This window comes from Arachis stenosperma, chromosome 9 (assembly GCF_014773155.1).
Source record: "Arachis stenosperma cultivar V10309 chromosome 9, arast.V10309.gnm1.PFL2, whole genome shotgun sequence".
Classification (NCBI taxonomy): Eukaryota; Viridiplantae; Streptophyta; class Magnoliopsida; order Fabales; family Fabaceae; genus Arachis; species Arachis stenosperma.
Genome location: NC_080385.1, coordinates 148,398,065 through 148,412,627, shown reverse-complemented (window position 1 = coordinate 148,412,627; position 14,563 = coordinate 148,398,065). Strand labels below are relative to the sequence as shown.

Below are 14,563 nucleotides of genomic sequence, written 5' to 3'. Positions count from 1 at the left end.
TCGATGAAATCAAAGAACTTTGATTGGATGGAATAATAATAATAACAATAATAATAATAATAATAATTTAAAAAAAAGGTGGGGATGGATGCAATTGCAATGCGGTTGATGTGGGCGAGACATGCTATGTGGCTTGTGCCTTTCAAACACTAATATTAGTTTCTTTTTTATTTTGTCTTCTTATGAAGAAATGTTATAAGATCTCGACAAGGATGGGGATTATATTTTTAGACGCCGTATCTGAATGTTATCATCCTCTCATAACGGAATCCTATACAATAATTTTATTTTATTTTATTTTTTTATATATGCATCTGATCAGAGATTTGTTGTATGGTTTTTGTTCTTACTTCCTTGGTAATCAGCGATTTGTATTTTGTTCTATCTAATCCAACAACACCTCATTATATTACCTAATACTAATTATTAATTAAGAAATTTCTTGCTGTACATTATTATTTCTTGCCATAACTTTATTGCCAACAATAATCTTATGCTCAGTAAAATATATATTATAAGGTAAGAATAGTACTCCCACTACCGGCTAAAATAAAAAATAGTAGTCAATTGTAAAGTCAAACTCTTTTTTATTAGAAATTGAGTGGAAGAAATGCTTACACATAATCACTTTGAGTAGCGTCTTTCATATAATAATAATAACAATAATAATAATCATAATCATTTTTAAAATTTCTTTGATGAAAAATAAAATTGAATAAAAAATAATTTTTTTTACTAAATTTATAAAAAAATATATGCATTGCACGTAATAATTTTTTTTACTAATATTTTTTTTTCACTCCACCAAAATTTCATTTTTTTTTTATCGTAACATTACCAAAGGCATTTTCTATGGTGTTTTAATTTACTGTCGTAGAAAAAAAAATGATTGAAAAGATATATTGGATTTAGTTATATCTATCAGGTGTTATCTACTAATTCAGAATATAAACATTATTCTTGAGGTTAATTAAGTTGGAAGTTGAAAAGGCTATGAAAAAGGATTCTTTTATTAATTTTAAATATTGAAATCTTTTGACCGATTGTTGTATGTGTTTATTAAAAAAAAAGAAGTGACATTTGGGAATTCCTAAAAGTATATAGAGAGTGGAAGTGGAGGATTTCACTTTTTAATAGCAATAGTAATTTTAAAATTCTATTGTCAGATTTATTATGAACAAACATGTATATTCTTAAATCTAAGATTGTATTGACCAATTCATTGGATACCTATTACAACGTTTAAAAAAGGGAAAAAAATCCACTACATGTGACATACAAATCAAAATATAATGTTATACTTGAATTTTTATTACCCATATCTTAATAAGCCAACCTGATATAAATCACATTTTTTGCAATGACTTGTTTACAGATATTTCATAATTTTGTGTTGGCAAATTAAATGTCCTTTACAAAATCTTGGCATTTAATTATGAGTTAATTTTAATAAAACTGTTACTAATATAATATTCTTTACACTATATATATGCATTTGCCTAATAAGCTCTTGAGGAATAATCTTAAATTATTATCATTAACGAACTAACAATTAAGAACAAAATTGTAACTTTATTTGCTACCGATCTATGAATTAAAAGCTATAACATTCTCAAACGTTCAAACAAGGCAATACATGGAGTCGATCTCTATATATAAACAATGGAGTCAAATTAAAACAATCACAAAATTTTTATTATAGCGTTGGTTATTTAATTTAAATAAATGAATGGTGTGCATGTAAATAAATGTCAAATTGTTTTTCAGATCAATTTTCTGTTCTTGCATTGATGCATGAATTTTCAATAACAATAACAATAATAACTTTATATGAAAGTTAGCTGTTGACTATCTTGAAGTTTGCTTATGATTTCATTAAATTTGCTGATGAAAAACTTGAATTATTTTATTGGATTTAGTTAATATATATCAGGTAATAAATTTATCAATTAAAAAATATAAAAAAATATAAAAAGTTAAATTATTAATGTATTTATACATTTATTAAAATTAAAAAAAATTATTTTTAAGGTTTTATAGAATTTGGGAAAAATTATTCTTGAAGTGTGCTAATGAACTATTCAGTGTCACTCAATAACTCCTTTTTACCAAGCTAATTAAAGCAATCCCAATGCAGTAGATGCATAAAAATTAGTAAAAGGTCTCTAATCAAATTTATTATTTCGAATGATTCAGATGCATAATATTTTAAAAAATTATTAAAACCCTAAAAATTTACAATTTTCAAGGTACTTATTATAGAGATGATTAAACTTATTTCATTAAATATAACTTTAACAAATACCCCAAGGACAGTATTTAAATAATATAAAAAGTATTTAGTATTTACCACATTTATTTATTAAATCCATTAATTTTTTTACAGAAAAGTACCCATAGCATTGCATTTTTCTCCATGAAGAAATGCATATAAAAAGTAAATTAAGTGAAAAAGTTGTTAATACATGTCAATTGACTTTTTTTTTTTTTTGTGACAGAATTAATTAGGGTCATGTGAACTTTGGTGCATAGACAATTTTTTTAATCAATCCCCATGGCTTCATTTTTACGTTTCTTTGTCTTTACTCTTTAAGGTTCCTAAAAGGTAGGCGTGACCATAAACTAATGAGAAAAAAAAAAAAGTTTAGTGATAGTTGATGGTGAACATGATTGAGTATAAATCCGGAAGCTAAGTTATAAGAATGAAGAAGCAAGTAGTAAAAAAGAAAAAGTAGGGAACTTGATCTATAAGCCAATAATCTTTATAAATAGTAGAAGAGGGACACATTTAGCTTTATGATAACTTGGATATGGAATAAAGGGAAATAATAATTAATATATAGGCAATGTAACAGCATCATCAATTCATCAAATTGAGGAATATGCAAGCAATGTAAGGAACATAGTGATGCTGATTGCTCAGCTAATTAATCATTACATAAAATAGTTTTATTTAATTTCTTTTTTTTTAAATATATTTCAAGCCTTTATGATCATAAATTCAATAATTCGGGATGCAGAGGTTTTAACAAGGACAATAAATTTCTTAATAATAAATAATTAGCGAGTAGTGATTGAAATATTAGGTCTAAAGTCTTATTCTCGTTTAAGACTTATATATTGAGAGTCCAATTGAGTAATAATAAAGAGTTTCATTTTTTTAACCAGGTATTAAAAGGTTTAATTTTCTCTTGAAATATGAAAAATTTTGAGACTTTATTAGATTGTTCTATTTCTATCAAATGTCTACAAATGAAAAATTAATCATCATAATTAACTGAAGATTATGTGATCTGGCGATAAGGGAAAAAAAATACATTGAGAGCTCACAAAAATAATTTACAATAATATTAAAGAGACAATAATTCAAAATAAATTTATTTAGTTTAATATTCATAATTTTGATGCATATAGTATCTGTAATTCATAAATATTACATATAATATTATAAAATAAAAAATTAGACTATTTTAGATTAATTTTTATTATCTTTTAAATAATTTTAAAATTTTAAATTTGTAAACTAATAATTGTATCTATTAAAGTGTTTACAAGTTAATGAATGATTAATCATTGTTTGACACTAAATACTTCAATAATGAATAAAAATATTTTTCAAGTTATCTATCATCACTTTAATTTGTTTCACATTAAATAAATTAAAGTTGATGTTATATACATGATAATAGTAAGATTCAATGATAAAAAGGAATAAATGTCTAAATGTGAAATACAGGTCATACATTAAAAATAAAAAATAATAAAATAAAAATGGACACATGAACCACTATATGAAATTTAGAGATTTAGACCTACATAGATAATTATTGTAATTAGCTAAATAGAAAAGAAGGATTAAAGCACAATTTTCAATGAAGATTATAACCTTTTAAGGCTTTTACAACTAAGTTAGTGAAAGAAAAGAAGAAAAAAGGTTTGTGTGCGGTTGGCAGCAGGAGCATAGGATGCGTCACTGTCAAGAAAAATGATTCCCAGAGAATGCAAATAGATCCATCCACCGCCATGTGGGGCCCACTTGCAAGTTCTTTGTTTTGTAGGAAAAAAGCACACTACCATACACCTTATTATATCTCTTCCCAATCTACATCCTCTTTTGGATACAACTACTTATTAAAGGTAATATATCTATCAAGAAAAAGGAGTTTAAGGTTTTTGTGATTACTGATTTTTACAAATTAAATCTCCTAAAGTAATTTTACATGTGCCCATTTTTAATTAAACTTTAGAAATTAGGAATGATTTGATAAACTTTAGATAGTAAAAGTGTTGCTAGTCTTTTTTTATTTTTTTTACAATAAAGTAATTGCCAAAAATATTTGCAAACAATAAAAAATTATGCGCACCAAAAAAAAATCATTACTATATATTTGTGTATAAATATATATTATTTAATACGTATTATATTTGTGTATAAATATATATTATTTAATACTTATTTTATAAGAATGTTTGATTTAATGATTATTTTTTTAGGGTAAAGTACTAAATTAGTTTCCTACATTTGGGCGTAATCCTGTTTTGATCCCTAAGTTTTAAAGTGTTTTATTTAAATCCAAAAAAGTTTCATTTAGCTTTAATTTAGTCCCATTGTAAGGTCAAAAATAAATAATTAACGAAATATCCTACATGATAGTAGTATAAGAACAAGGTCGATAATTTGGAGAATAAGTACAAGCTCCAGAGGTACAAAATCAATCGTGAATGCATCAATACATGTATTTAATATTTTTTTTAGTTTTATAGAAAATATTTCATTTTAATTATAAGAAAAATGATAAATAAATGTATTGATGTATCCACGATTGATTGTATGCCTTTAGAGCTTGTACTTATTCTCTAGATTATCGATCTTGTTCTTATACTATTGTCATGTAGGACATTTCGTTAATTATTTAACTTTGAACTCCAGTGGGACTAAATTAAAACTAAATGAAACTTTTTTAAATTCAAATAGAATACTTTAAACTTTAAAGACCAAAACAGAATTACGTCCAAATATAGAAGACCAATTTAATACTTTACCCTTTTTTTTATAATGTAACATAATTCTTTGTAAGCAATCATAGTAAATACTTAAATTGGATTTTAGAGAAATTAGATCGAATTTTTTATTTTTTAAAAATCTTTGAGATTTATTCTCGTTGGAGTCCCTTGATCGCTTTCAATTAAATTTTATTATAAGGCAATTAGGTTCCAAAAATATTAATGCAAAATAAATTAATCCCCTTCAAAATGAAGGAAGAACAGATTTGTTTCAAGAAAGTAGTTTTTGAAGACTTTTGAATAATAAAATTTAAATTTTATTAGAGTGTCCGATCAAACTTTTTTAAAGATTAATTTAAATATTTATTCATAAAATTATTTTTTAATAATTATTGACTATAGTAAAAAATATTAATGGTTTCTTTGTGAAAATTAGGCGACTGCCAAAAATATCTTTAAATGACATTTTTATACAATTATTTGATAGTTAATTACCTTAAATATTCTACCAATATAATTATTTTTAATGACCATTAAGGTATACCATATTATATCTATCAAATGAAGTTTTATACACATCACAATATAAATTATATATTCAAATAATATAATCTCTTCATAATCACTTAAAAAGTCGCAAGTTCGAGTCTTCTTATCTTTGATTAAAAAAAAAGAAAGATGTGCTTTAAAAGCTATTAATAGATACAAAGTAAGATGCAAATATATATATAATAAATCATATTTTAGTTAATATATATCAATTGATGCACAACACGACCTATCACGTGCTCTATATAAAAATGCAAAATGTTCTTTTTCTAGACAAACAAATCTAAACAGTTCTAATTATTTTCATTTTTTAATATATTCAGTAAAAACTTTTCTAGTAAATAAATTAAATATCAATGAGATTAGTTTATTTTTATTATATGTTAACATAAAATGAATGATACTTAATGAAATAATTACCATTTTTAAATTCACCAGAATCAGATTCGCAAATGATAAGCAACCGATTTGCTTGTCTAGCTAGAACAATATGAAATACTAATATAATATAATAATCCATAAGAAGAAAAAACAATAACACATTGATATGATCAATAACAGTAATTAATTACAAACACAACACAAGTGGTAGGCATTACTCATTGCCAACTAATTACTAATTATGTAACTAAATAATTATATATTAAAAAAATTATCTAATCCAATCCTACAAGAAAACGTGATAGCATGCAAATATTAATTAAAAGATACTACTCCAAAGCATACTACTAATATACTTAGAAGCACTAGGGTCTGAATGGTATTAATTGTTACCTTTGTTGGAAATTCCTTTAATGCCGGAAGAGAAGAATGGTACAGTATTATTAGTATAGAATCATACAAGCAAGACTATAGGGGAAGAAAATATAATTAAAATAAAAAAGGAAGGAGAAAGAGAGAAAGGATAGGGAAGAAGAAAAGAACATATGGCATACATAGTATTCTCCTGTATGTATTGATTAATGAGGGAGCATAGAAAAAGAAAAGTGTTATTGGGAAAGTGAAATGGAAGGTGTTGTCTCAAAATTGACATGCTTGTAAGTTAGTAAGGATTCCTTTTGTTTCAGGATAGCCAGGCAAATTCATTCCTCTGCTTCTTAACTAAAAAAAATTGAATCCTCTCTATTGATGCTATTATTAAGTATATTTTCCATCATTTTACATTTTTTTAATATGTATAAAGAGAAGATGTTACCTAGTAAAATGTCACATTTAACAACATCAATTGAAAAAAAATATATTCTAGTTAAAGAACTAATAATACATAATCATCTGGTAAAAAAATTAGTACTGCTTCATTAGAAATGGGAATGGATTACTATCTTTTTCTAATTTTTTCTTTCAAAGAGCATAGAAACTTTAAAATGGCCATTCTAATTACTGTCGTTAATTCCATTAAGCACGTAATAAATGAAATATAATACAACAAAAATGCCCTAAAGCCATGCCAATTAGTGCCTTAAGCCCTTTATATGTGCCATAGAAATGGCGAGTGGACTATAAAAGTTAAGCAACATTAGAACTTAAGACTAATTCCATCCCTCCACCCAGCCTAAACATTTTTAATGAAAAAGAAAAATGAAGCAAAATCATATTTAAAGAATCAAGTGATATTATACTTTAAGACAGTGAAAGGGCATTATCTCCGTCCTCTTCTGCCATTGCCACGGTTCCCTCTATTCCCTCTACCGCGAAAGCCTCCTCCTCTTGGCGGCTTAAGTCCCAAAGACTGAACTCCTCTCCTTTTCTGGTGTGGCTTTTCTTGATCCTCGTCGTCTTCTCTGTACTTGGCTTTGCTTCTCGCTGTGAAAGTTATTTCCCGTGATCCTCCCGGACCCTGCTTAACACCATTCGGTACACTACGAGAATATTGTTGATCTTTGAGAGCTGCCACTCTATCCCCCATAGGAAGTGATTCCTCACCAGCAAGTGACTTCTGACTCCAGAACGCCTCTGCGTGCTGCTCATTCTTAACTTCATACATTCTGTGCATATAACAAGGAAAATTATCTCAGTAATTAAGAATCAACAAGGAAAAAAAATAAAGGAATTGGCATGTTCTACAAACAGGCAGCCAATAGTGTAAAGAACTTGACTTCATAGATGATGAAAACTAGACTCTTTTATTATAATAATTGGATAGAAAGCACCAAATCCTGATTGATAAGAGCCTCTGCAAATTGGTAATAGATTCTTTACCTTGGTACCCGAGGTTTCGAAAGTTCATCTTCTGATGATGCTGATACATCAGTCTCACTTTCACTTTGATCATCATCCGTCTCAGCAGGTTCAAAATGCTCTTCTAGCAAGGAAGGTTGCTTCTTAGAACCACCTACGGGATGTAAAGCCAGATATTCGTCTGAGGTCTCCTTAATCTCGTATTCCTGAAATAAAAGTAGCATGAGTAACTGTCTGAAAGAGGAAATATCATGTTCAAAGTGGAGAATTAATAAAACAAACTCTATGCATAAGCCAAATGTCCCATACGTGCTCTCACGTACATTAATAAAATTTAACTTACAGGTATCTAAATTTACAGTGCATCCAAAAATAAATATTTATCTGTATAAGGTATGAGCTTTAATTTATCTCAGCTTATTTGTTAAAGGACTAATAACAACTGGTATATTTCTGATTGTAGTACCTTGTTTGTAAATATCGCTTTAAATCGCTCGTCTTGAAGATCTTCCATGATAAGCCCTTTCTTTTTCTTGGATGACTTTTTATTTTCATCATCACCAGCATCTCTGTTCTCATTTTCAGCTTCTTCACTTTTGAGGAGGCGTGCTGCAAGTTTCCGATTAATTTTGGGTAATTTTTTCCTTATCTGCAAGGGAAACAATTTAGGCAAGACCATGGATTAGTTTTCCAGTCTATATCATTTAATCACCCTTAGCTACTTAAATACGAAAAGAAATCAATTATGAGTGAAGGAATCAACCGTAATTCGAGAGGCACGTTCAGCCTCCATCTTCTCTCTCTTCTGTTGTTCAATGTAAGCTTCATATTCAAAAGGATCCGCCAGTGCTTTAGCCTACAAAATGTTGATATATCATATGAAAGCACGGAAACAGAATCCAGAGCATCTAGCAATACAATATCAGCATTACACCAATTCAGAAGTATGGATAAAAAAGTATCAGCAAAACTCACCTTTTTATATAATGCATAATTAATGAAGTACCCATGCATATAGGCTCTAAGCAAATTAGTGCCAATCAGGTTTGTCAAATTTAATCTCTCAAGCTCTTCCTTTGTCAAAAATTTGTAATGATCATAGATAGTTGTCTGTCCACCTGTGTCTAGCTCCTCCTGTGAAAATAGTTCTAATGTCAAAACAAGTAATAGACTAGCTAATCCTATAATCAAATAAAATAGTTAACACATACTGTGAAATTTTCTATAGAGGAACACCACTTAGGAGCAGGTCCAAGGGATGGTATGAAGTAAGATGGTATTTGGCTACTGTCCAAGGCCAGCAAGATCAAACCACTGCCAGGAAATGTACATACATCATTAATTTTTCCACCTGTAGGCTCAATGCTGGTCATGCCTTCTCCCTGAAACCATTTCATAGCCAATCATATGACAAGTGACAACCAATGTTGATGAACATACCTGAATTCAGTCATTACTAAAATGTGTAGGAAATCATACACGAGACATCAACGAGTGAGCGTAGAAATGTTAGTGTACTCGCCATTTCTATGGCAAATATAGAGGGCTTAAGGCATAAGTTGCCATGGCTTTAGGGCAATTTTGTTGCATTATATTTAGCCTAAGATATACTGGTTTTTAGTTGCGATTCTTGTTCCTTGCTCCCAATCTTTTAAGTTCCATCAAGATGAGTTATTTTTTTGCGGAAGTTTCATATGGTTTGTGCTTTTCATTTTTTTTTTTTTTGGTAAAATTTTCTTTGTTTTTCTCCTCTCACTGATATAAAAGCTGGCTCAGCTGTCAGTATTTGATACATGTTATGGATGACGATATTGTAAGCATAGAAATGTTAATATGAAAATATAATAGCAGGAATGACAGATCTTATCTACCGTTTCAGGATCCCATATTCTAACAACGTGATCATCGCTGGTAATCAACATAGATTGTTCATAGTTAAGAGTCCGATGCCACTTAATATCCAATATGGGACTGCCATACCTGTGAGACAAATTTTAAGCAACCATTAGTTACGAAGTATATATGTTAATACAAACATAAATCTCTGGAACAAGGATGTCAGCTTACATATGATCCTGTATTCGTATTGGATGGGATGAGCGAAGGTCGTAGATGAGAACCTGCATATGCGATATTAAATGTAAACAAAATCCATAATTTCATATTCAAGGGAAAGAAAGGTTGCACCTGCAGACCCCGTTCAGCAAAAGAGAACTTGCATTCCCCATCGCATATAAGATCTCTTTTTAGGGTAAAGGTACTAACTACTGAGGTCTATCCTTGTAAATAACAGAAGAAACACAAGATTATTCCGGTCTTCAATGCTCCCATGACAAGTTTGTACTGTCTAAATAAACTATGTCTACTAAGAGACAATTATTTCCAAGCAAATTACTGTTAAACCAGGCATCAAACACAACATAACTTTTTCTTTCTTTCCTTTTTTTTTTAAATTATATACTTTGCGCATCTGAAACTAGCTTAAACTTCAGAACAAGGAAACTGTGCCAATGAATTATTCACAGTACAAGTTCATTATGCCCTTGATTGAGGGACGGGCAAAATGTTACAGTGTAATTTCTAAGGAAGACCATTCACTTGTTTTTCTTACACTTAATTTTGTATCACTTCTAGGTATATGCAATACCAAATACAGCCTTGCCACAAAATCCCATGTTGCATCAAATATGACCATTTTCCACTTATTCACTAATAAGATGACATATTCTACAAACCAAATAAGTTTTATCATATAAGCAACGTAAGTGTTTGGTTTCTGATATTAGTAAAATAGGATCACACCTTTCCTGCACTACTTCCAACAGCCATTAAGAAACCACCATCTCCATCAAACTCCAATGCAGTGACCCCCTACAGATACAGAAATGTTGCCGAATGAAGATGTCAGTTAAGCAACACAATCTACAACCTCGGGTACAACATTGAGAAAAGGGAGAATGATACATATTTCTGACCATTTGAAACATGAAAAAAAATGAATAAGTGGCTAACAAATCAAACATATCATATTTTGGTCAATGATATTTGCCTTGCACCAAAGGCTTTGGCACATCCAAAATAGTAAATAATAAATATCATCTTTCTCAGATAGACAGAAAATTTGAATGCCTCCACATGTTCTACTACCTGATCAACATCGCCACTAGGTCCGACTGCATCAATTCTGCCAACTGAAGATCTCACACGCATGTCAAAGCATTCGACAGCACCATCTTCACCACCACAGGCAACTAGTCCATGAAGCTTGCTAAATTTGCAAATTCAGAATTTTAGATACAATTTTAGTTACACTTATTCATACCAAGCGTATGATACAATGCTCTTATAAATGAAAGGAAATAAAGCCACTCAGTATTTAAGTTCCACTAAATACCTTCTTGAAACCACATTCAATGCAGGGGATTGTGTATTGAGGGAGGAAAGAAATCGCCCCTGACATGTAAAGAAAGGTAGATCAATAAGTAAGACAAGTAAAAACAAGTGTTGCCCCTATTTTTTGCAAGAAATACACCAAACGAAATACAGAACAAAACATGATGTTTATACAAAATATTGGAATTCCACTCCAAATTCCAAAGAGTACCGTGAGAATATAATTTAAAGTTTGCACCTTCAGATTTCGTTCACAAAGTTCAACCAATATGAAAAAATCAATATTCATGACACTAGTGATGCCTTTGAAACAAAAAATTAAAGCTTGAATACCTGCTCTAAGTTAATTCTGTACAATTCTGGGGAAGAGGCAGCACAAAGCAAATCACAAGACCAGCTGTCATATGTAATATCCCTTCCCATTCTGTCAAACAAGAACATCAAGGCATGTAATCAAACTCATGAATTTCGATTATAATTATAGAAGACTTACTAGGAACGAGTGATGTAGAAATATCATGCTACATTTAACCAGAGGGTCAACTGCAGCTGATCATGTAAATGAACCAGAAATATATGAAAAATACAGACAAATGCAAGGAAAGCTGCTTTTGCATATTCGTGCTAACAACTCAAGATTCAAGAATCAACGTAATTAACTAAGCCAAACATTATAACAAGAAACAGATTTTCCAAATCATAACCAAGTGGTAAAGCACATCGAAAATCAAATGGAAATATTGAAGGAACATTTGGTTTGATCCTTTCAAGTAAGGTGATTAGCTAAAGCAGAACAAACATAATATAGTTTATTTTGGATGGCAAGGAGAGTTTCAATTGAAGAAGCTCCGTTTTTTCCTTTTACCAATGTGTCCAACAAAATGTGAAAGTTCTGTTTGCGGTGGAATGAATCTTAAACAGACTGCATTAAGCAATAGACTGATCAATTAATGCTAACATCCAAGTTTAATTGTCAGTACATATTTCTTTATTGAAGGATAAATTACCATTCAGTCACCAAAAGTATACATTTCTATGACCCAAAATGCTAGGCACCTAAAGAATTCATCATTATATTTTAGTGCAAAGGGGAATAAAACCTTGGTATTCGCAAACTGTAATGTTTTCCATATTTTGCATGTAGACAAACAGAGCGGTCAGCACATAAAAATGCTAGTTTCGAATAGTCATCTGTTAGAACCTGCATAAGCAAAATTATTCAATTACTAAAATAACAAATTGAGAAAATATGCAGGTAAACTCAAGCAACAAATCAATATGCAAAAAAGGACAGTTTAAAACACATAACAAAAAACTAAGACAAAAACAATCAGGTTGCTAACCACTTTCTTCTTTAAACTAAAGATAGTTTCAGTACCTGAAAATCAATAATCTCTGAATCCAAATGCCTTTCAAACTTCAATCCTAGCTCCCGTACCTCGTATACTTTTACTTGTGGTGGATATATACCTTCAATATTGAATAACCATGAGTGCCAAACTTTGAAATTAATACCTAATTACCTATCTTTTCATGCCACTTTTCCTACACCATCATGTCATTTATGAAATCTCAAGAGATCTCACCGAAATGCTAATATCCTATCATCTTCCCCCCACATGATTGTTAACAATTGCAAGTTGCAACTGCTGTCCATTTTTTTTCTCAAGGCCCAAGTTGCTTTAAAATAGTTTACCCACAATAACATCAAATTCCTAACGATCCTACTTTTGAATTTGTAAGTGCCCTTCGCAACATCCTCTAAAGAAAACTAACCATGGTCTTTATACATGTTTTACTTGCTCACACTGCTATTTGCAGTACTTGGTGCAATAATCCATGAATAATCAATGACTAATTTTTCCGTATCACACTTCACAAATTTTTCCTCCTTGTTACTTAATCATCATTACTAATTATTAACGCACACACACATAAGCATGAATTTGAAGTACCTGAAGCTATGATATACTCGCCATCAGGAGTTGCCTTAATCTTGGTGGTTGCAGTTGTGAACCTCAAATCCTCGATCAATTGCACATTCTGCGTGTAACCTAGCAAACAAGTAAATAAATAAAGTGATGAACAAAAAGAACAATGCAAACCTAACAGTGGAAAATAGGAATAGAGAAAATAAAAAGGGGGAAGTACTTTTGACGTTGCGATGTGATTTCTGCTTCTTAGTGGGGAGCCAGGAAGCGAGTGAGGGTTGCTGGGAAGCTATTGTGTACATCTTCACGCCGTTTATCGACGTTGACTTCATGCCGCCATCTCGGGTCGCCATTTTCGCTTCTTAGATGCACAAACACACAGAAAGTGAAGTTTGAAGACGGTGAGGTTTGTTTTCGAGGATTTTGCTCTTGCCGCCTCTCTTCTATTCTACTGAAGAAGAGGGGCGACGCGACGATGAGAGTCGCGAGGCGGAGAGAGGGAGGACTCCGGAGAGGCAGACGGCGACTTGCAGAAGGTGTGAACTGTGAACGGTGCGGCGACGCAGATTCTCAGTGTTGAAAGCTTGGAGAGGCAGCCAAACACTTCAGAACTTATGTTAGGTTGAGTTAAAATAGTCTACAATAATTTTAGATATTTATATTAAAAATATTATTTTTAATATTTATTTTATATTTTATATTCTAATATACATTTTATACTAATGCCTAAGTTGAATGTATCTTTAATATGAAATATCAAATTATTAAAGATAAAAAATATCTAACACCCTAATAAAAAATTTTGGCTTTCAGTATTTAAAATAATAAAAATATGTATTTTATTAGTTATATATAACAAGAAATTTAGAAAGACAATATTAATTCAGTTAACTAATTTTAAAAAAAAAACGATGTTTGAAAGGAAAATAATATAAAAATATTTTAGAAATTAAAACAATAAAAATATCTAAAATTTAAGTAAAAAATATTTAAACTTTAAATAATTTAATTTAAAATATAAACTTTTAGATTTTGTACGGTTAGTCGTGTATTGGATAGTTCGGGTAGTGGTTGGAGTTGGTGGGGTGTGTCTGATTCTGTGATTGTGCTGGAGGTGGTCCAACCGAGCAGCCGAAGTCTCGTTGCGGAGAGATGGGGGTGTCACTTACAAAGACACTCCGACGCTCTAGTCAGTCAGTGCGCAGGCAAAAGGTGGGTAGGTGGTATGTGTGACGTACCTTGGGGGAAGGGTAGGACCGTCCCCATTTATACCGTGTCAGGTGTGGGCCCCCAAGGGTAGAGCCCATTGTGATAGAAGCTTCCTACCACAGCTGTCTAGGACGCGTGTCCGGGTTGACAGTTGGATGCTTTCTACCCGACCATTCGGGTCGGGTGGTAACCGGGTCGGTTTGGCCCGTGACCCCTTTTGGGCCGGGCTGTAACAATGCCCCCAACGCGCCGGCAATAACCGTGAGGGTTGTTGGTGGCGTGTTATCTCTTCTTTCACA

The 14,563-nt window shown here is 30.8% G+C and overlaps 1 protein-coding gene across 1 annotated transcript; it reads right to left on the bottom strand.

Moving 5' to 3' along the window:
- Positions 1–6,918: 6,918 nt before the first annotated feature.
- On the bottom strand, positions 6,919–13,665 carry LOC130950854 (uncharacterized). Its single transcript, XM_057879454.1, has 16 exons — positions 13,276–13,665; positions 13,080–13,178; positions 12,503–12,594; positions 12,225–12,325; positions 11,458–11,548; positions 11,126–11,184; positions 10,879–10,999; positions 10,534–10,602; positions 9,799–9,851; positions 9,603–9,711; positions 8,943–9,113; positions 8,707–8,865; positions 8,495–8,587; positions 8,198–8,380; positions 7,753–7,937; positions 6,919–7,538 (listed from the first exon to the last, which is right to left on the bottom strand). The coding sequence occupies exons 1-16, from the start codon at positions 13,406–13,408 to the stop codon at positions 7,193–7,195; spliced, it is 2,064 nt and encodes a 687-aa protein (XP_057735437.1). The 5' UTR covers positions 13,409–13,665; the 3' UTR covers positions 6,919–7,192.
- Positions 13,666–14,563: the final 898 nt, after the last annotated feature.